General features: G+C 44.3%; 1 protein-coding gene across 1 annotated transcript; it reads right to left on the reverse strand.

Moving 5' to 3' along the window:
* Nucleotides 1–245: 245 nt before the first annotated feature.
* LOC128644733 (uncharacterized) lies at nt 246–7,736 on the reverse strand. The gene is made up of 2 exons (XM_053697261.1): nt 5,305–7,736; nt 246–2,124 (listed from the first exon to the last, which is right to left on the reverse strand). The coding sequence occupies exons 1-2, from the start codon at nt 6,713–6,715 to the stop codon at nt 1,733–1,735; spliced, it is 1,803 nt and encodes a 600-aa protein (XP_053553236.1). The 5' UTR covers nt 6,716–7,736; the 3' UTR covers nt 246–1,732.
* Between the last annotated feature and the right edge of the window lie 10,515 nt (nt 7,737–18,251).

The raw sequence follows: 18,251 nt of genomic DNA on the forward strand, positions 1-18,251 counted from the left end.
GTACAGTACTGTGTTCACTAGCTGTATATCAGTGTGTACAGTACTGTGCTCACTAGCTGTATATCAGTGTGTACAGTACTGTGGTCACTAGCTCTATATCAGTGTGTACAGTACTGTGGTCACTAGCTGTATATCAGAGTGTACAGTACTGTGGTCACTAGCTCTTAAGGGATTAAATGCTTATCGGTCGCTAGCCGTAGAAGGGTACATATAACAACTTAACTCTATAATAAAAACACAACAACTTTTTGTGGGTAAAATTTTTAACCGTCACAGGTTAAACATTTATTAATTAAATAAGTAACCATGGAAACCAACAAGGTTATGATGGCGGCTGAACGAATGCTATAATGACAACCCAGCACTGCAGAAGGTAAACGGCCCAAACGGAAACTGCAGCAGAGCGGGACCTCTGCTCATAGTAAAATTGCTACTAAGGGGTTAATGAGATCACGTGACCCACCCGCAAGGGGAAGGAGGGGCACCTCACATGCACTTGAGGCTATCCACCCCTCTCACTTTTAGACTGGTCATCACTCCCCCCGTTCACCCTTTCCAAGGCAACAGGGCCGTTACCTCCCGCCGAGAGGGTATAAAATAGGGACTACCCCCTAGAAAAGGGGATCCGCTACTCAGCCGCCAAAAGCCAGGTAGACTGGATATGGTAGACGCCCAATAACTAAAGAGGCTGACAAAGTTAGCCTGAATAGGCATACCCGTCGCCAACTAGGGGAAAAATTTAAATTTGGAAATGCTCAATTGACTATGTGGCTACTAAGTTAGCCTGAGAAGGCATTCTTAGCGCCTAGCACAATAAAATAAATTTGGAAGCCATCTTGTAATAGGGAAGGGAGGGAGGGGAAAAGAACTCGTCTGCACCGGATTCCAGGAAGAAGAGGGCCAGGAAGCTGATGATCCCCACTTTTAAGGTGAGTAGTGGGCCCCTCCCTTGCATGCAACATTGTTGCAACTAACCTCCCTAGCCAGCCCTCTTCTCCTATCTCTCCCTTCAGCTTTAACCCTTAGCTTTGCTCCAGGCCCAATTGTGCCCTACACTGCCTTAAGGGATTAAATGCTTATCGGTCGCTAGCCGTAGAAGGGTACATATAACAACTTAACTCTATAATAAAAACACAACAACTTTTTGTGGGTAAAATTTTTAACCGTCACAGGTTAAACATTTATTAATTAAATAAGTAACCATGGAAACCAACAAGGTTATGATGGCGGCTGAACGAATGCTATAATGACAACCCAGCACTGCAGAAGGTAAACGGCCCAAACGGAAACTGCAGCAGAGCGGGACCTCTGCTCATAGTAAAATTGCTACTAAGGGGTTAATGAGATCACGTGACCCACCCGCAAGGGGAAGGAGGGGCACCTCACATGCACTTGAGGCTATCCACCCCTCTCACTTTTAGACTGGTCATCACTCCCCCCGTTCACCCTTTCCAAGGCAACAGGGCCGTTACCTCCCGCCACCAGATAGCATTGAGATGATAACTGTGCCGCCAACCAATAAAAGACAAACACAACCCAACCGGACTTAAAGGAGGGTTAATATGGCCTTACGAATGTCCTTTATAAAAATATCTAGGGCAACTGTCTCTAAATGAACCCTATCCATTCTATAACAATGGACCTTGTCGGCTGTAAGGGATTCGTGTTTAACTACGAATCCCCCATTACCCATGACGGTTTTAGCAACTGAGGAATTTATCTTCTTCCTAACCTAGTAAGCAGCGCTGTGGCTAGACATGTGATGCCATTCCAGCCTGGGAACTATGTTGGACCAACCGACCAACACATTCGGAATCCGAGCCCTGATCCAAGCGATATCCGCCTGCATGATCTTGATTAGCTCCAAGATCGGAATGGCGCCCAAATCATTGCCCCCTATATGGAGAATTATAACATGAGGTTTACCCCAGCGTACTAGGGCCTCCGGAATACGCGATGGAAGCGCGGGCCAACACATCCCTCTCTCCCCTAACCATCTAATTGAATCTAGGGTGAAAGGAAAGCCCAAATTCTGTCCCCCCGGAAGGGCGGAACTACGGATGGAGGCCCAATGCACATAGGAGTGCCCCACGATCCAGATCCTCTTGGCGCCGCTGACAGGTCCTGCAAAGACACATGGGATTAGCAACTGAAATAACACTAATCAACAACCTTGGATTAGAAACTAAACACATTATTCAACAACCGGTCGAATATAACCTTTAAACTTATTAGAACGCCATCTACCCAGACGGCAGATGGCTTCTACTGAAGAACCCTTCAAAGCAGCATTAGTAGCTGCCCCTATGCGAAACGAATGGGGAGCTATTTTAGACACATTTAAGCCTGCATGGGCAGCAGCCCTAGCTAGTATTCTACGAAACTGGAACGAGAGTGAAGTCCCATTAGCGTGAATTAACAGGGGGCCCTGTTCCGCTGGCCTATGCTCTAGAAACTGGTTCACTGCCCTCACAGGGCAGCAGTGACCATCGGACTGGGATATACGTATCCATGCACCTTTGCCGTCTTGATCAGTCTTTGATCACGGCAAATAAACTAACAGTAAATCCGTTCCGGCTCTGACATGGCCAAATTGTAGACCTTTGTCTGTGCTGGACTTAGAAGGCGCTACGAGCTCGCTTATTCGTAGCACTGCCGAATAGGCTAGTGCAAATGCAGCCCTGAATAATAAAAACTCGTAATGAGTTGAGCAGATGTGCGGCAAAGCGTCCACCAGCCGCTCGAGCCGGTCGTGCGTGATAGGCTCCCTAGAGTCCTTTTGTTGTGGTTGCAGCGTGCCCCAACCTTTAACAACCTGACGCACAAATTTTGAGTTAGCTGGATCCGGCAAAGCGAGTGTACGGTAAAAGAATGATAATGCCGCTAACCGAGAATGAACAGCTCCCTGCCGAGCGCCCACGCGCCAAAGACTCACGAGCCAGTCACAAAGCGTGTCCTGAGACGCCTCAGCAGCCTCCACATTCTGACGTCGGCAAAACTCTTCCCATTCGTGCCAAAGTCTGACGTAGGAGCGCCATGTGTTGGGGGAAAAGTGACGCCTGCACTAGAGGGAGCAAGGATATCCGGGACAGAGAAACGTCACCCAATCAAGCCTGGATAGCGCGTCTGCTAAGACATTATTGACCCCCGAGACATGACGTGCTTGAAACTGGATATTAAGTTCGAGACAGCGTAACACCAGAGGTCGCAATAAATAAACTACAGCCGCAGATGTGGCCGAAAGACCATTCACCGCGAGGACGACACTGAGATTATCTGTCCAGAAGTTAACAGTCCTGTTTGCGAATTTGTTGCCCCACAGCTCGATAGCCAAAACTATAGGGAAGAGCTCCAAGAGGGTAAGGTTACGTGTTAGGCCCCAGGCTGACCAGTCTAGCGGCCAAGGACCTGCGCTCCATTCCCCCTTGAAATATGCTCCATAACCCTTTGAACCTGCGGCATCGGTAAATAAGTGCAACAACTGACTGGAAATGGGTTCGGATCGCCATAATCGAATCCCATTGAAATGCTGAAGAAAAGTCTTCCAGATTCGCAGATCAGCTCTCATACCTTCAGAAACCCAAATTTCTTCAGAAGGTCTGAGTTTGCCCTTTAGCTTAGCCTCCAATCTCCGATTGAAGACTCTCCCCATGGGGATAACTCTGCCTGCAAAATTAAGAAGGCCGAGCAATGACTGTAACTGCCTAAGTGTAATGGTTACCATGGAAACGCCGCTTCAACCGCCTCAAGCATGTCCTGGACTTTACCAGAAGGCAGCCCGCACAGTTTGTCTATGGTATCGATTTCGATACCCAGGAACGTGATGCCGCCTGCTGGGCCAAAACCCAGTGCAAGAATGTACTGAAGGTTTCAGATAATGCGCAAGAGATCGCACAGCCCATGGGCAAGCACCTATCCACATAAAACCCCTTTTGAAACTTGCAACCCATCAAATAAAATGATGAAGGGTGCAAGGGCAACAGGCGAAAGGCGGATTCAATATCCAATTTCGCCAACAAGGCACCCGCACCAGCCCCCCGCACCAATTCCAGTGCGCTATCAAAAGATTGATATCGCACCGAGCTAAGCTCTGGGTCAATGGCATCGTTGACCGAATAGCCTCTGGGGTGGGAAAGGTGCTGAATTAGACGGAATTTGGCCAATTCCTTCTTAGGTACCACACCTAATGGTGAAATGACCCTAATCGGCAAAAGGGGGGGGGGGGGGGGGAGGAAAAAGACCCACTACGCGGCCCATTGTGATTTCCTTATTCAGCTTGTCCCTAACAACCGCTGGGTATTGGTAAGCTGATTTGAGGTTACGATAGCATCTAGAGCCCTTAATGGCTTTTGTCACTGGTATATGAAAACCTTCAGTAAAGCCTTGGAAAAAACTTGTTCTGTGCTCTACCGGACGCAGAATCCTTTTTTCTGGCACATTCGCTCCCAGCGTGTGACCAGGCACAGTATCTGCACACGTGCCTGAATGCACATGAGTTACCTCTGTCGCATTTGCTATCTTGAAATGCCCAGCAGGTACCTCCCCTGCGCTTCGCTTTGGAAGCAGGAAAGGACTGATTGCCAGAGGAGGTGGAGGAGGAGGAGGACCCATGAGAGCCAAGGCGCTGCCAAAGATGCGTGTCAGTGGTATCGAAGGTGAGCACTGGATTACCAGCCATCTTCTACCTGATTCCGCATCGTACTCTCTCCATGCCCCATCACCAAACTTCCTCTGGATCCAGTGTATATTGTCAGTGTATTTAAGAATGGCATGACACTGGCCAGGGTATTTCTCTAAGTAACAAGAAGTGAAAAACTCTGAAACAGATTAACCACTCCTCAAATGTTTCAGGACGTTTGAACCTTTTAGGTCCAGTGCCATCGGCACTTTTCTCCCTCTGTCTACATGCCTCAGCAGATAATTCAAATATGTTAACATATTAGCCCTGCTGTATCTTTTTAACGGTCTTTGGTTTCAAATGACCGTGCAAAGAGGGGGTGTACATGGTAAGGAATCACCATGCAAGGCGACTTTTCCTGTCCGAAACGAAATTAATTGGTGGACGTAGGTCCGCTGGGGAAGTGCTGTCCTGCATGGAATCGGGTGGAGCTATCGCCAGCTGCGTCTGTGCTATGTTCCCAACTGAACCTGACTGTATTACCTGCCACATTTTCTTAAGCATTGCAAACATGCGCTTCTGACCCCTACCCCTCAGCCCCAATGAGGTGTCGCTGTCACATTCAGAGTCTGAAAGGGATGAGTCAACCAGGTCATGTCGGTCATGTGTAAATGTGGAGGACTTACCGGGGACGGCAACTGCATTGTCCTGAGACTCCGGACCTGAAGCAGAAGGATCAGGCCTTGAAGCATCTTCCCGTTGATTGGAGTCGGTAGACGCTCCTCGCTGTAACGATGAACCCGCCTGTTCAGGAGGATTCGCTGAAGTAGAAGTAGACGAAGCCGAAGGCATATCAACCTGTTGCGGTTCCATCTGCGCTGCGGTCTGCAACAAAGAGAAGAGATCGCGAGCACTACGGACACCGGTAAAGGGAGGGTTAGTAGACCCCAAGCCTGATGCATTCTGGTCACTCATGCTGGCATTCGCAACACTAGAAACCCTCCTTGACACACCACCTCCCCCAGCTGAACTCTGTATGTTATGGTTCCCAACCGCATCATGACCCAATGTTCCATGCACTGCATTGACACCACCAACTTGCAATTGGGATGTTGCCACATTCATAGCCAACAGACCTCTATTTGGAACAGATTGCACATTCATAGCTGACCTACCTGCCTTAGAAACAGATTGCACATTCATGCCTGAAATCCTAGTGTGTGAAACAGATTGCGCATTCATACCTGCAATACCTGCATTTGACACAGATTGTACATTCATACTTTGAGGATTCGTGCAGCTACTGGTTGTATGTGATGCTGCGCTAAATTGAGTATGAGCTGTCCTGTTATCTGTGTGCATCTGCCCTTTGGCGTGTTCAAGCGCGACATTGTATTGTCCTGGAGCCTGGGCGTGCATCTGGCGTGATTCCATAGCACTTATTTGCCCACCTAACTGACTGCCTATCACTTGTCCTAGCGCGTTAGCGCTTGATAGAATTCCTCTACCCAAATGAGTTAATCTATTACCCCTAGCGGTAACACCTCTCCTTGTGTTAAAGCCTCTGGTGAACCCTGCGGTAATTATAAGGCATCTTCCGGCATCATGGTGCCCTCTACCTACTGCCGCCAACCTGCTAATGACCCATGAAGATGTCCGCTGCCGCCGCACTTGCACTCCCTTGCGGCCTATTAACCCTCCCCCGACCGACATCCTCTGCTGGTGCTCACCTTCCGGGAGCTGATGAGGATGCGGCCGCTCCCTTGGACTCCCGACGCTGCTGTGGCCGACGAAACCGGAACCGGAAATGGAGGGGCGCGTGACCGGAACTTCCGGTTGCGCACTTACTACCCGGCTTGGAGGACCTGCGGCCTGGCTTGGAGGACCCGACACCGGCATCACGTGAAAAGGAGCTGGAGGACCCGACGGAGACATCGCCTCCATGATGGAAGCCAGGATCGAGGAGACAGCCGACGCAACCGACGGTGGGATCGCGGATATGAGAGATGAGACCGCCGATTCAGGTAAGATTACCGGATGGCTGGGGGCAGCAAATAAGGGCAGACAATGTACCGGATGGTGTGCGGAGGACAGCATAGAAGGGCCGGATGGGGGAACATTTGAGACCGCTACATCGCCCAGGCACAGGCCGGATTAAAGGCCCCAAAACGGGGATATGTGAACCAGTTAAGTCGCCCAGGCCGGACTGAAGGCCCAAAACAGGCCCTGGTTTCCGACATGCGGCCTAATTGAGCCATGCGGCCTGAGGGGGAAGCGAAAGCCAAACCGGGGCCTGGGGGCAAGTCATGGCCTACCAGAGGGGCCAGAGAAGAAACTGTTTGAGGGCCCGAATAGGTGGAAGGGCCTGGGGTTGCCACGTGGGCCGTGTATGAGGGCGCCATATCATGATTGCTTATGGCTGGGGGGCTATCAGAAATAGGCCTGGAAGTTGGGGAGGCCATGCCCTCCAAATAGGCCACAGCCTGTGCATGTGGCCTGCCCGATGGAGTACCTAAGGCTTGAGGCCTAGTAGTATAACCATGCAATTCAACCCCCAAATCACCCTCATGGCCATCTATTTGCAGTGAGGGCAATTGTTCCTGAGTATGGAGACAGGCCGATGTCACATCAGGCCTAGCCATTGCAGCTGATACATAGGCTGAATTATCTCCATCACTAGTTGCATGAATATCCAACCTACTAACTGTGTGACTAATCTGTGTTTTTTAAGCACAAGGCCTAGCCTTTTAGTGTACTGTGTAGGTGGTATTATATCATCAAATTCTTCAATACTATCTAGTGTACTTATCTGTTTTTTCTGTCTGTCTGATCCAGGTTTCTCAAACACCAACTCGTGGAAGCGCTGTGGAGGGAGTTTTGATCGTCTGGATCGCTGCATTGTTCACAGAAATTAAAAATCACCCTGAACAATAACAGAAAGAACTCGTCTGCACCGGATTCCAGGAAGAAGAGGGCCAGGAAGCTGATGATCCCCACTTTTAAGGTGAGTAGTGGGCCCCTCCCTTGCATGCAACATTGTTGCAACTAACCTCCCTAGCCAGCCCTCTTCTCCTATCTCTCCCTTCAGCTTTAACCCTTAGCTTTGCTCCAGGCCCAATTGTGCCCTACACTGCCTATATCAGTGTGTACAGTACTGTGGTCACTAGCTGTATATCAGTGTGTACAGTACTGTGTTCACTAGCTGTATGTGTGTGTACAGTACTGTGTTCACTAGCTGTATGTGAGTGTGTACAGTACTGTGGTCACTAGATGTATGTCAGTGTGTACAGTACTGTGTTCACTAGCTGTATATCAGAGTGTACAGTACTGTGTTCACTAGCTGTATATCAGAGTGTACAGTACTGTGTTCACTCGCTGTATATCAGTGTGTACAGTACTGTGTTCACTAGCTGTATATCAGTGTGTACAGTACTGTGGTCACTAGCTCTATATCAGTGTGTACAGTACTGTGTTCACTAGCTGTATGTCAGTGTGTACAGTACTGTGTTCACTATCTGTATGTTAGAGTGTACAGTACTGTGTTCACTAGCTGTATGTGAGTGTGTACATTATTTTGTTCACTAGCTGTATGTGAGTGTGTACAGTACTGTGCTCACTAGCTGTATATCAGAGTGTACAGTACTGTGTTCACTAGCTGTATGTCAGTGTGTACAGTACTGTGTTCACTAGCTGTATGTCAGTGTGTACACTACTGTGTTCACTCGCTGTATATCAGTGTGTACAGTACTGTGTTCACTAGCTGTATGTCAGTGTGTACAGTACTGTGTTCACTAGCTGTATATCAGAGTGTACAGTACTGTGTTCACTAGCTGTATATCAGTGTGTACAGTACTGTGTTCACTAGCTGTATATCAGTGTGTACAGTACTGTGTTCACTAGCTGTATGTCAGTGTGTACAGTACTGTGTTCACTCGCTGTATATCAGTGTGTACAGTACTGTGTTCACTAGCTGTATATCAGTGTGTACAGTACTGTGCTCACTAGCTGTATGTCAGTGTGTACAGTACTGTGTTCACTAGCTGTATGTCAGTGTGTACAGTACTGTGTTCACTAGCTGTATATCAGTGTGTACAGTACTGTGGTCACTAGCTGTATATCAGTGTGTACAGTACTGTGGTCACTAGCTGTATATCAGTGTGTACAGTACTGTGTTCACTAGCTGTATATCAGTGTGTTCAGTACTGTGTTCACTAGCTGTATATCAGTGTGTTCAGTACTGTGTTCACTAGCTGTATGTCAGTGTGTACAGTACTGTGGTCACTAGCTCTATATCAGTGTGTACAGTACTGTGGTCACTAGCTCTATATCAGTGTGTACAGTACTGTGGTCACTAGCTGTATATCAGTGTGTACAGTACTGTGTTCACTAGCTGTATGTCAGTGTGTACAGTACTGTGTTCACTATCTGTATGTTAGAGTGTACAGTACTGTGTTCACTAGCTGTATGTGAGTGTGTACATTATTTTGTTCACTAGCTGTATGTGAGTGTGTACAGTACTGTGTTCACTAGCTGTATGTCAGTGTGTACAGTACTGTGTTCACTAGCTGTATGTCAGTGTGTACACTACTGTGTTCACTCGCTGTATATCAGTGTGTACAGTACTGTGTTCACTAGCTGTATGTCAGTGTGTACAGTACTGTGTTCACTAGCTGTATATCAGAGTGTACAGTACTGTGTTCACTAGCTGTATATCAGTGTGTACAGTACTGTGTTCACTAGCTGTATATCAGTGTGTACAGTACTGTGTTCACTAGCTGTATGTCAGTGTGTACAGTACTGTGTTCACTCGCTGTATATCAGTGTGTACAGTACTGTGTTCACTAGCTGTATATCAGTGTGTACAGTACTGTGCTCACTAGCTGTATGTCAGTGTGTACAGTACTGTGTTCACTAGCTGTATGTCAGTGTGTACAGTACTGTGTTCACTCGCTGTATATCAGTGTGTACAGTACTGTGTTCACTAGCTGTATATCAGTGTGTACAGTACTGTGCTCACTAGCTGTATGTCAGTGTGTACAGTACTGTGTTCACTAGCTGTATATCAGAGTGTACAGTACTGTGTTCGCTAGCTGTATGTCAGTGTGTACAGTACTGTGTTCACTAGCTGTATGTCAGTGTGTACAGTACTGTGTTCACTAGCTGTATATCAGAGTGTACAGTACTGTGTTCACTAGCTGTATATCAGAGTGTACAGTATTGTGTTCACTAGCTGTATATCAGAGTGTACAGTACTGTGTTCACTAGCTGTATATCAGAGTGTACAGTACTGTGTTCACTAGCTGTATATCAGAGTGTACAGTACTGTGCTCACTAGCTGTATGTCAGTGTGTACAGTACTGTGCTCACTAGCTGTATATCAGAGTGTACAGTACTGTGTTCACTAGCTGTATATCAGAGTGTACAGTACTGTGTTCACTAGCTGTATATCAGAGTGTACAGTACTGTGCTCACTAGCTGTATGTCAGTGTGTACAGTACTGTGTTCACTAGCTGTATGTCAGTGTGTACAGTACTGTGTTCACTAGCTGTATATCAGTGTGTACAGTACTGTGTTGTTCACTAGCTGTATGTCAGTGTGTACAGTACTGTGTTCACTAGCTGTATGTCAGTGTGTACAGTACTGTGTTCACTAGCTGTATGTGAGTGTGTACAGTACTGTGCTCACTAGCTGTATGTCAGTGTGTACAGTACTGTGTTCACTAGCTGTATGTCAGTGTGTACAGTACTGTGTTCACTAGCTGTATGTCAGTGTGTACAGTACTGTGTTCACTAGCTGTATGTGAGAGTGTACAGTACTGTGTTCACTAGCTGTATATCAGTGTGTACAGTACTGTGTTCACTAGCTGTATGTGAGAGTGTACAGTACTGTGTTCACTAGCTGTATATCAGTGTGTACAATACTGTGTTCACTAGCTGTATGTCAGTGTGTACAGTACTGTGTTCACTCGCTGTATATCAGTGTGTACAGTACTGTGTTCACTAGCTGTATGTCAGTGTGTACAGTACTGTGCTCACTAGCTGTATGTCAGTGTGTACAGTTCTGTGGTCACTAGCTGTATATCAGTGTGTACAGTACTGTGCTCACTAGCTGTATGTCAGTGTGTACAGTTCTGTGGTCACTAGCTGTATGTCAGTGTGTACAGTACTGTGTTCACTAGCTGTATGTCAGTGTGTACAGTACTGTGTTCACTAGTTGTATGTCAGTGTGTACAGTACTGTGTTCACTAGCTGTATGTGAGTGTGTGCAGTACTGTGTTCACTAGCTGTATATCAGTGTGTACAGTACTGTGCTCACTAGCTGTATATCAGTGTGTACAGTACTGTGCTCACTAGCTGTATATCAGAGTGTACAGTACTGTGTTCACTAGCTGTATATCAGTGTGTACAGTACTGTGTTCACTAGCTGTATATCAGAGTGTACAGTACTGTGTTCACTAGCTGTATATCAGAGTGTACAGTACTGTGTTCACTAGCTGTATATCAGAGTGTACAGTACTGTGTTCACTAGCTGTATATCAGAGTGTACAGTACTGTGTTCACTAGCTGTATATCAGTCTGTACAGTACTGTGGTCACTAGCTGTATGTCAGTGTGTACAGTACTGTGGTCACTAGCTGTATATCAGAGTGTACAGTACTGTGTTCACTAGCTGTATATCAGAGTGTACAGTACTGTGTTCACTAGCTGTATATCAGTCTGTACAGTACTGTGGTCACTAGCTGTATGTCAGTGTGTACAGTACTGTGTTCACTAGCTGTATATCAGAGTGTACAGTACTGTTGTCACTAGCTGTATGTCAGTGTGTACAGTACTGTGCTCACTAGATGTATGTCAGTGTGTACAGTACTAGTTCTACTATATGTATGTGAGAGTGTACAGTACTGTGTTCACTAGCTGTATGTTTGTGTACAGTACTGTGTTCACTAGCTGTATGTCAGAGTGTACAGTACTGTGTTCACTAGTTGTATGTCAGTGTGTACAGTACTGTGTTCACTAGATGTATGTGAGTGTGTACAGTACTGTGTTCACTAGCTGTATATCAGTGTGTACAGTACTGTGCTCACTAGCTGTATATCAGTGTGTACAGTACTGTGCTCACTAGCTGTATATCAGAGTGTACAGTACTGTGTTCACTAGCTGTATATCAGAGTGTACAGTACTGTGTTCACTAGCTGTATATCAGTGTGTACAGTACTGTGTTCACTAGCTGTATATCAGAGTGTACAGTACTGTGTTCACTAGCTGTATATCAGAGTGTACAGTACTGTGTTCACTAGCTGTATATCAGAGTGTACAGTACTGTGTTCACTAGCTGTATATCAGAGTGTACAGTACTGTGTTCACTAGCTGTATATCAGTGTGTACAGTACTGTGGTCACTAGCTGTATGTCAGTGTGTACAGTACTGTGTTCACTAGCTGTATATCAGAGTGTACAGTACTGCGTTCACTAGCTGTATATCAGAGTGTACAGTACTGTGTTCACTAGTTGTATGTCAGTGTGTACAGTACTGTGTTCACTAGCTGTATATCAGAGTGTACAGTACTGTGTTCACTAGCTGTATATCAGTGTGTACAGTACTGTGTTCACTAGCTGTATATCAGTGTGTACAGTACTGTGTTCACTAGCTGTATGTCAGTGTGTACAGTACTGTGTTCACTAGCTGTATGTCAGTGTGTTCAGTACTGTGTTCACTAGCTGTATATCAGTGTGTACAGTACTGTGTTCACTAGCTGTATATCAGAGTGTACATTACTGTTGTCACTAGCTGTATGTCAGTGTGTACAGTACTGTGCTCACTAGCTGTATGTCAGTGTGTACAGTACTAGTTCTACTATATGTATGTGAGAGTGTACAGTACTGTGTTCACTAGCTGTATGTTTGTGTACAGTACTGTGTTCACTAGCTGTATGTCAGTGTGTACAGTACTGTGTTCACTAGTTGTATGTCAGTGTGTACAGTACTGTGTTCACTAGCTGTATGTGAGTGTGTACAGTACTGTGTTCACTAGCTGTATATCAGTGTGTACAGTACTGTGCTCACTAGCTGTATATCAGTGTGTACAGTACTGTTCTCACTAGCTGTATATCAGAGTGTACAGTACTGTGTTCACTAGCTGTATATCAGAGTGTACAGTACAGTGTTCACTAGCTGTATATCAGTGTGTACAGTACTGTGTTCACTAGCTGTATGTCAGTGTGTACAGTACTGTGTTCACTAGCTGTATGTCAGTGTGTTCAGTACTGTGTTCACTAGCTGTATATCAGTGTGTACAGTACTGTGTTCACTAGCTGTATATCAGAGTGTACAGTACTGTTGTCACTAGCTGTATGTCAGTGTGTACAGTACTGTGCTCACTAGATGTATGTCAGTGTGTACAGTACTAGTTCTACTATATGTATGTGAGAGTGTACAGTACTGTGTTCACTAGCTGTATGTTTGTGTACAGTACTGTGTTCACTAGCTGTATGTCAGAGTGTACAGTACTGTGTTCACTAGTTGTATGTCAGTGTGTACAGTACTGTGTTCACTAGATGTATGTGAGTGTGTACAGTACTGTGTTCACTAGCTGTATATCAGTATGTACAGTACTGTGCTCACTAGCTGTATATCAGTGTGTACAGTACTGTGTTCACTAGTTGTATGTCAGTGTGTACAGTACTGTGCTCACTAGCTGTATGTGAGTGTGTACAGTACTGTGTTCACTAGCTGTATATCAGTATGTACAGTACTGTGCTCACTAGCTGTATATCAGTGTGTACAGTACTGTGCTCACTAGCTGTATATCAGAGTGTACAGTACTGTGTTCACTAGCTGTATATCAGAGTGTACAGTACTGTGTTCACTAGCTGTATATCAGTGTGTACAGTACTGTGTTCACTAGCTGTATATCAGAGTGTACAGTACTGTGTTCACTAGCTGTATATCAGAGTGTACAGTACTGTGTTCACTAGCTGTATATCAGAGTGTACAGTACTGTGTTCACTAGCTGTATATCAGAGTGTACAGTACTGTGTTCACTAGCTGTATGTCAGTGTGTACAGTACTGTGTTCACTAGCTGTATATCAGAGTGTACAGTACTGCGTTCACTAGCTGTATATCAGAGTGTACAGTACTGTGTTCACTAGTTGTATGTCAGTGTGTACAGTACTGTGTTCACTAGCTGTATATCAGAGTGTACAGTACTGTGTTCACTAGCTGTATATCAGTGTGTACAGTACTGTGTTCACTAGCTGTATATCAGTGTGTACAGTACTGTGTTCACTAGCTGTATGTCAGTGTGTTCAGTACTGTGTTCACTAGCTGTATATCAGTGTGTACAGTACTGTGTTCACTAGCTGTATATCAGAGTGTACATTACTGTTGTCACTAGCTGTATGTCAGTGTGTACAGTACTGTGCTCACTAGCTGTATGTCAGTGTGTACAGTACTAGTTCTACTATATGTATGTGAGAGTGTACAGTACTGTGTTCACTAGCTGTATGTTTGTGTACAGTACTGTGTTCACTAGCTGTATGTCAGTGTGTACAGTACTGTGTTCACTAGTTGTATGTCAGTGTGTACAGTACTGTGTTCACTAGCTGTATGTGAGTGTGTACAGTACTGTGTTCACTAGCTGTATATCAGTGTGTACAGTACTGTGCTCACTAGCTGTATATCAGTGTGTACAGTACTGTTCTCACTAGCTGTATATCAGAGTGTACAGTACTGTGTTCACTAGCTGTATATCAGAGTGTACAGTACAGTGTTCACTAGCTGTATATCAGTGTGTACAGTACTGTGTTCACTAGCTGTATGTCAGTGTGTACAGTACTGTGTTCACTAGCTGTATATCAGAGTTTACAGTACTGTGTTCACTAGCTGTATATCAGTGTGTACAGTACTGTGTTCACTAGCTGTATATCAGAGTGTACAGTACTGTGGTCACTAGCTGTATGTCAGTGTGTACAGTACTGTGTTCACTAGCTGTATATCAGAGTGTACAGTACTGTGTTCACTAGTTGTATGTCAGTGTGTACAGTACTGTGTTCACTAGTTGTATGTCAGTGTGTACAGTACTGCGTTCACTAGCTGTATATCAGAGTGTACAGTACTGTGTTCACTAGTTGTATGTCAGTGTGTACAGTACTGTGTTCACTAGCTGTATATCAGAGTGTACAGTACTGTGTTCACTAGCTGTATATCAGTGTGTACAGTACTGTGTTCACTAGCTGTATATCAGAGTGTACAGTACTGTGTTCACTAGCTGTATATCAGAGTGTACAGTACTGTGTTCACTAGCTGTATGTCAGTGTGTACAGTACTGTGTTCACTAGCTGTATGTGAGTGTGTACAGTACTGTGCTCACTAGCTGTATGTCAGTGTGTACAGTACTGTGTTCACTAGCTGTATATCAGTGTGTACAGTACTGTGTTCACTAGCTGTATATCATTGTGTACAGTACTGTGCTCACTAGCTGTATGTCAGTGTGTACAGTACTGTGGTCACTAGCTGTATGTCAGTGTGTACAGTACTGTGTTCACTAGCTGTATGTCAGTGTGTACAGTACTGTGTTCACTAGCTGTATGTCAGTGTGTACAGTACTGTGGTCACTAGCTGTATATCAGTGTGTACCGTACTGTGCTCACTAGCTGTATGTCAGTGTGTACAGTACTGTGCTCACTAGCTGTATGTCAGTGTGTACAGTACTGTGCTCACTAGCTGTATATCAGTGTGTACAGTACTGTGTTCACTAGCTGTATATCAGTGTGTACAGTACTGTGTTCACTAGCTGTATGTCAGTGTGTACAATACTGTGTTCACTAGCTGTATATCAGTGTGTACAGTACTGTGTTCACTAGCTGTATGTCAGTGTGTACAGTACTGTGTTCACTAGCTGTATGTCAGTGTGTACAGTACTGTGTTCACTAGCTGTATGTCAGTGTGTACAGTACTGTGTTCACTAGCTGTATATCAGAGTGTACAGTACTGTGCTCACTAGCTGTATGTCAGTGTGTACATTACTAAGAGAAGAAGCTCTTCTTGTTCTGCAAACAGTGAGACAGGGCACTGTTTACTGCGGAGCCCAGTGAGGTGTGGTTACCCCTGGTACAGTACTCAGTAGCTGTGCCTGTCACACGTACAGAAGCTTTCTCTAAGCTTGTGTTACAAGTACATAACTGCACTACTATTTCTTGTGGCTGCGTCTCGGTGCCATTTCATTTATAGTATCATCCGAGCAAGCCCAGCCCTCTCTGACTAGTAACAGTAGCCGCACTGACGCTCCCAGATATGTGTGTAGGCTATCTCAGGTAATGTGTGTTTATATATAGACGGTACAAATATACATTATATGGAAGAGCACTAAACAGACTGCTGACATTATTAAAGGGACAGTCAAGTCCCAAAAAAATTTCATGTTTCAAATAGAGCATGTCATTTTAAACAACTTTCCAATTTACTTTTATTATCAAATTTGCTTTGTTCTCTTGGTATTCTTGTTTAATATAACTGAGATAAGGAGCAGTCTGCAGAGGCTTAGATACAAGGTAATCACAGAGGTAAAAAGTATTTTAATATAACTGAGATAAGGAGCAGTCTGCAGAGGCTTAGATACAAGGCAATCACAGGGGAAAAATGTATTAATATATCTGAGATAAGGGGGCAGTCTGCAGAGGCTGATATACAAGGTAATCACAGAGGTAAAAAGTATATTAATATAACTGAGATAAGGAGCAGTCTACAGAGGCTTGGATACAAGGTAATCACTGGGGTAAAAAATGTATTAATAAAACTGAGATAAGGAGCAGTCTGCAAAGGCTTAGATGCAGGGTAATCAAAGAGGTAAAAAGTATATTAATATAACTGAGATAAGGAGCAGTCTGCAGAGGCTTAGATACAAGGTAATCAGAGGTAAAAAGTATATTAATATAACTGAGATAAGAAGCACTCTGCAGAGACTTAGATACAAGGTAATCACAGAGGTAAAGAGTATATTAATATAACTGAGATAAGGAGCAGTCTGCAGAGGCTTATATACAAGGTAACCACAGAGGTAAAAAGTATACTAATATAACTGAGATAAGTAGCAGTCTGCAGAGGCTTAGATACAAGGTAGCCACAGAGGTAAAAAGTATATTAACATAACTGAGATAAGGAGCAGTCTGCAGAGGCTTAGATACAAGGTAATCAGAGGTAAAAAGTATATTAATATAACTGAGATAAGGAGCAGTCTGCAGAGGCTTAGATACAAGGTAATCACAGAGGTAAACAGTATATTAATATAACTGAGATAAGGAGCAGTCTGCAGAGGCTTAGATACAAGGTAATCACAGAGGTAAAAAGTGTATTAATATAACTGAGAAAAGGGGCAGTCTGCAGAGGCTTAGATACAGGGTAATCACAGAGGTAAAAAGTATATTAATATAACTGAGATAAGGGGCAGTCTGCAGAGGCTTAGATACAAGGTAATCACAGAGGTAAAAAGTATATTAATATAACTGAGATAAGGAACAGTCTGGAGAGGCTTAGGTACAGGGTAATCACAAAGGTAAAAAGTATATTAATATAACTGAGATAAGGGGCAGTCTGCAGAGTTTTAGATACAAGGTAATCACAGGGGTAAAAAGTGTATTAATATAACTGAGATAAGGGGCAGTCTGCAGAGGCTTAGATACAGGGTAATCAAACATGTAACATTTTTATTAATATAACTGAGATAAGAGGCAGTCTGCAGAGGTTTAGATACAAGGTAATCACAGATGTAAAAAGTATATTAATATAAGTGAGATAAGGGGGCAGACTGCAGAGGCTTAGATACAAGGTAATCACAGAGGTAAAAAAAAGTATTAATATAACTGAGATAAGGAACAGTATACAGAGGCTTAGATACAAGGTAATCACAGTGGTAAAATGTGTATTAATATAACTGAGATAAGGAGCAGTCTGCAGAGGCTTAGATACAGGGTAATCACAGAGGTAAAAAGTATATTAATATAACTGAGAGAAGGGGCAGTCTGTAGAGGCTTAGATATATGGTAATCACAGAGGTAAAAAGTATATTAATATAACTGAGATAAGGGGCAGTCTGCAGAGGCTTAGATTCAGGGTAATCACAGAGGTAAAAAGTCTATTAATATAACTGAGATAAGGAGCAGTCTGCAGAGGCTTAGATACAAGGTTATCACCGGTGTAAAAAATGTATTAATATAAATGAGATAAGGAGCAGTCTGCAATGGCTTAGATGCAGGGTAATCACAGAGGTAAAAAGTATATTAATATAACTGAGATAAGGGGCAGTCTGCAGAGGCTTAGATACAGGGTAATCACAGAAGTAAAAAGTATATTAATATAACTGAGATAAGGAGCAGTCTGCAGAGGCTTAGATACAAGGTAACCACAGAGGTAAAAAGTATATTAATATAACTGAGATAAGGAGCAGTCTGCTGAGGCTTAGGTACAGGGTAATCACAGAGGTAAAAAGTATATTAATATAACTGAGATAAGGAGCAGTCTGCAGAGGCTTAGATACAAGGTAATCAGAGGTTAAATGTATATTAATATAACTGAGATAAGGAGCAGTCTGCAGAGACTTAGATACAAGGTAATCACACAGGTAAAAAGAATATTAATATA

Source organism: Bombina bombina, chromosome 1 (assembly GCF_027579735.1).
Source record: "Bombina bombina isolate aBomBom1 chromosome 1, aBomBom1.pri, whole genome shotgun sequence".
Taxonomy (NCBI): Eukaryota; Metazoa; Chordata; class Amphibia; order Anura; family Bombinatoridae; genus Bombina; species Bombina bombina.

Bases quoted from the DNA above. Each gene is read 5' to 3' on its own strand.
- LOC128644733 (XM_053697261.1), bottom strand. From the start codon at position 6,715: ATGCTGTCCTCCGCACACCATCCGGTACATTGTCTGCCCTTATTTGCT. The intron at 2,125-5,304 runs GTAAGTCCTCCA...GTGTCTTTGCAG, and splicing joins CAATGCAGTTGCCGTCCCCG to GACCTGTCAGCGGCGCCAAG.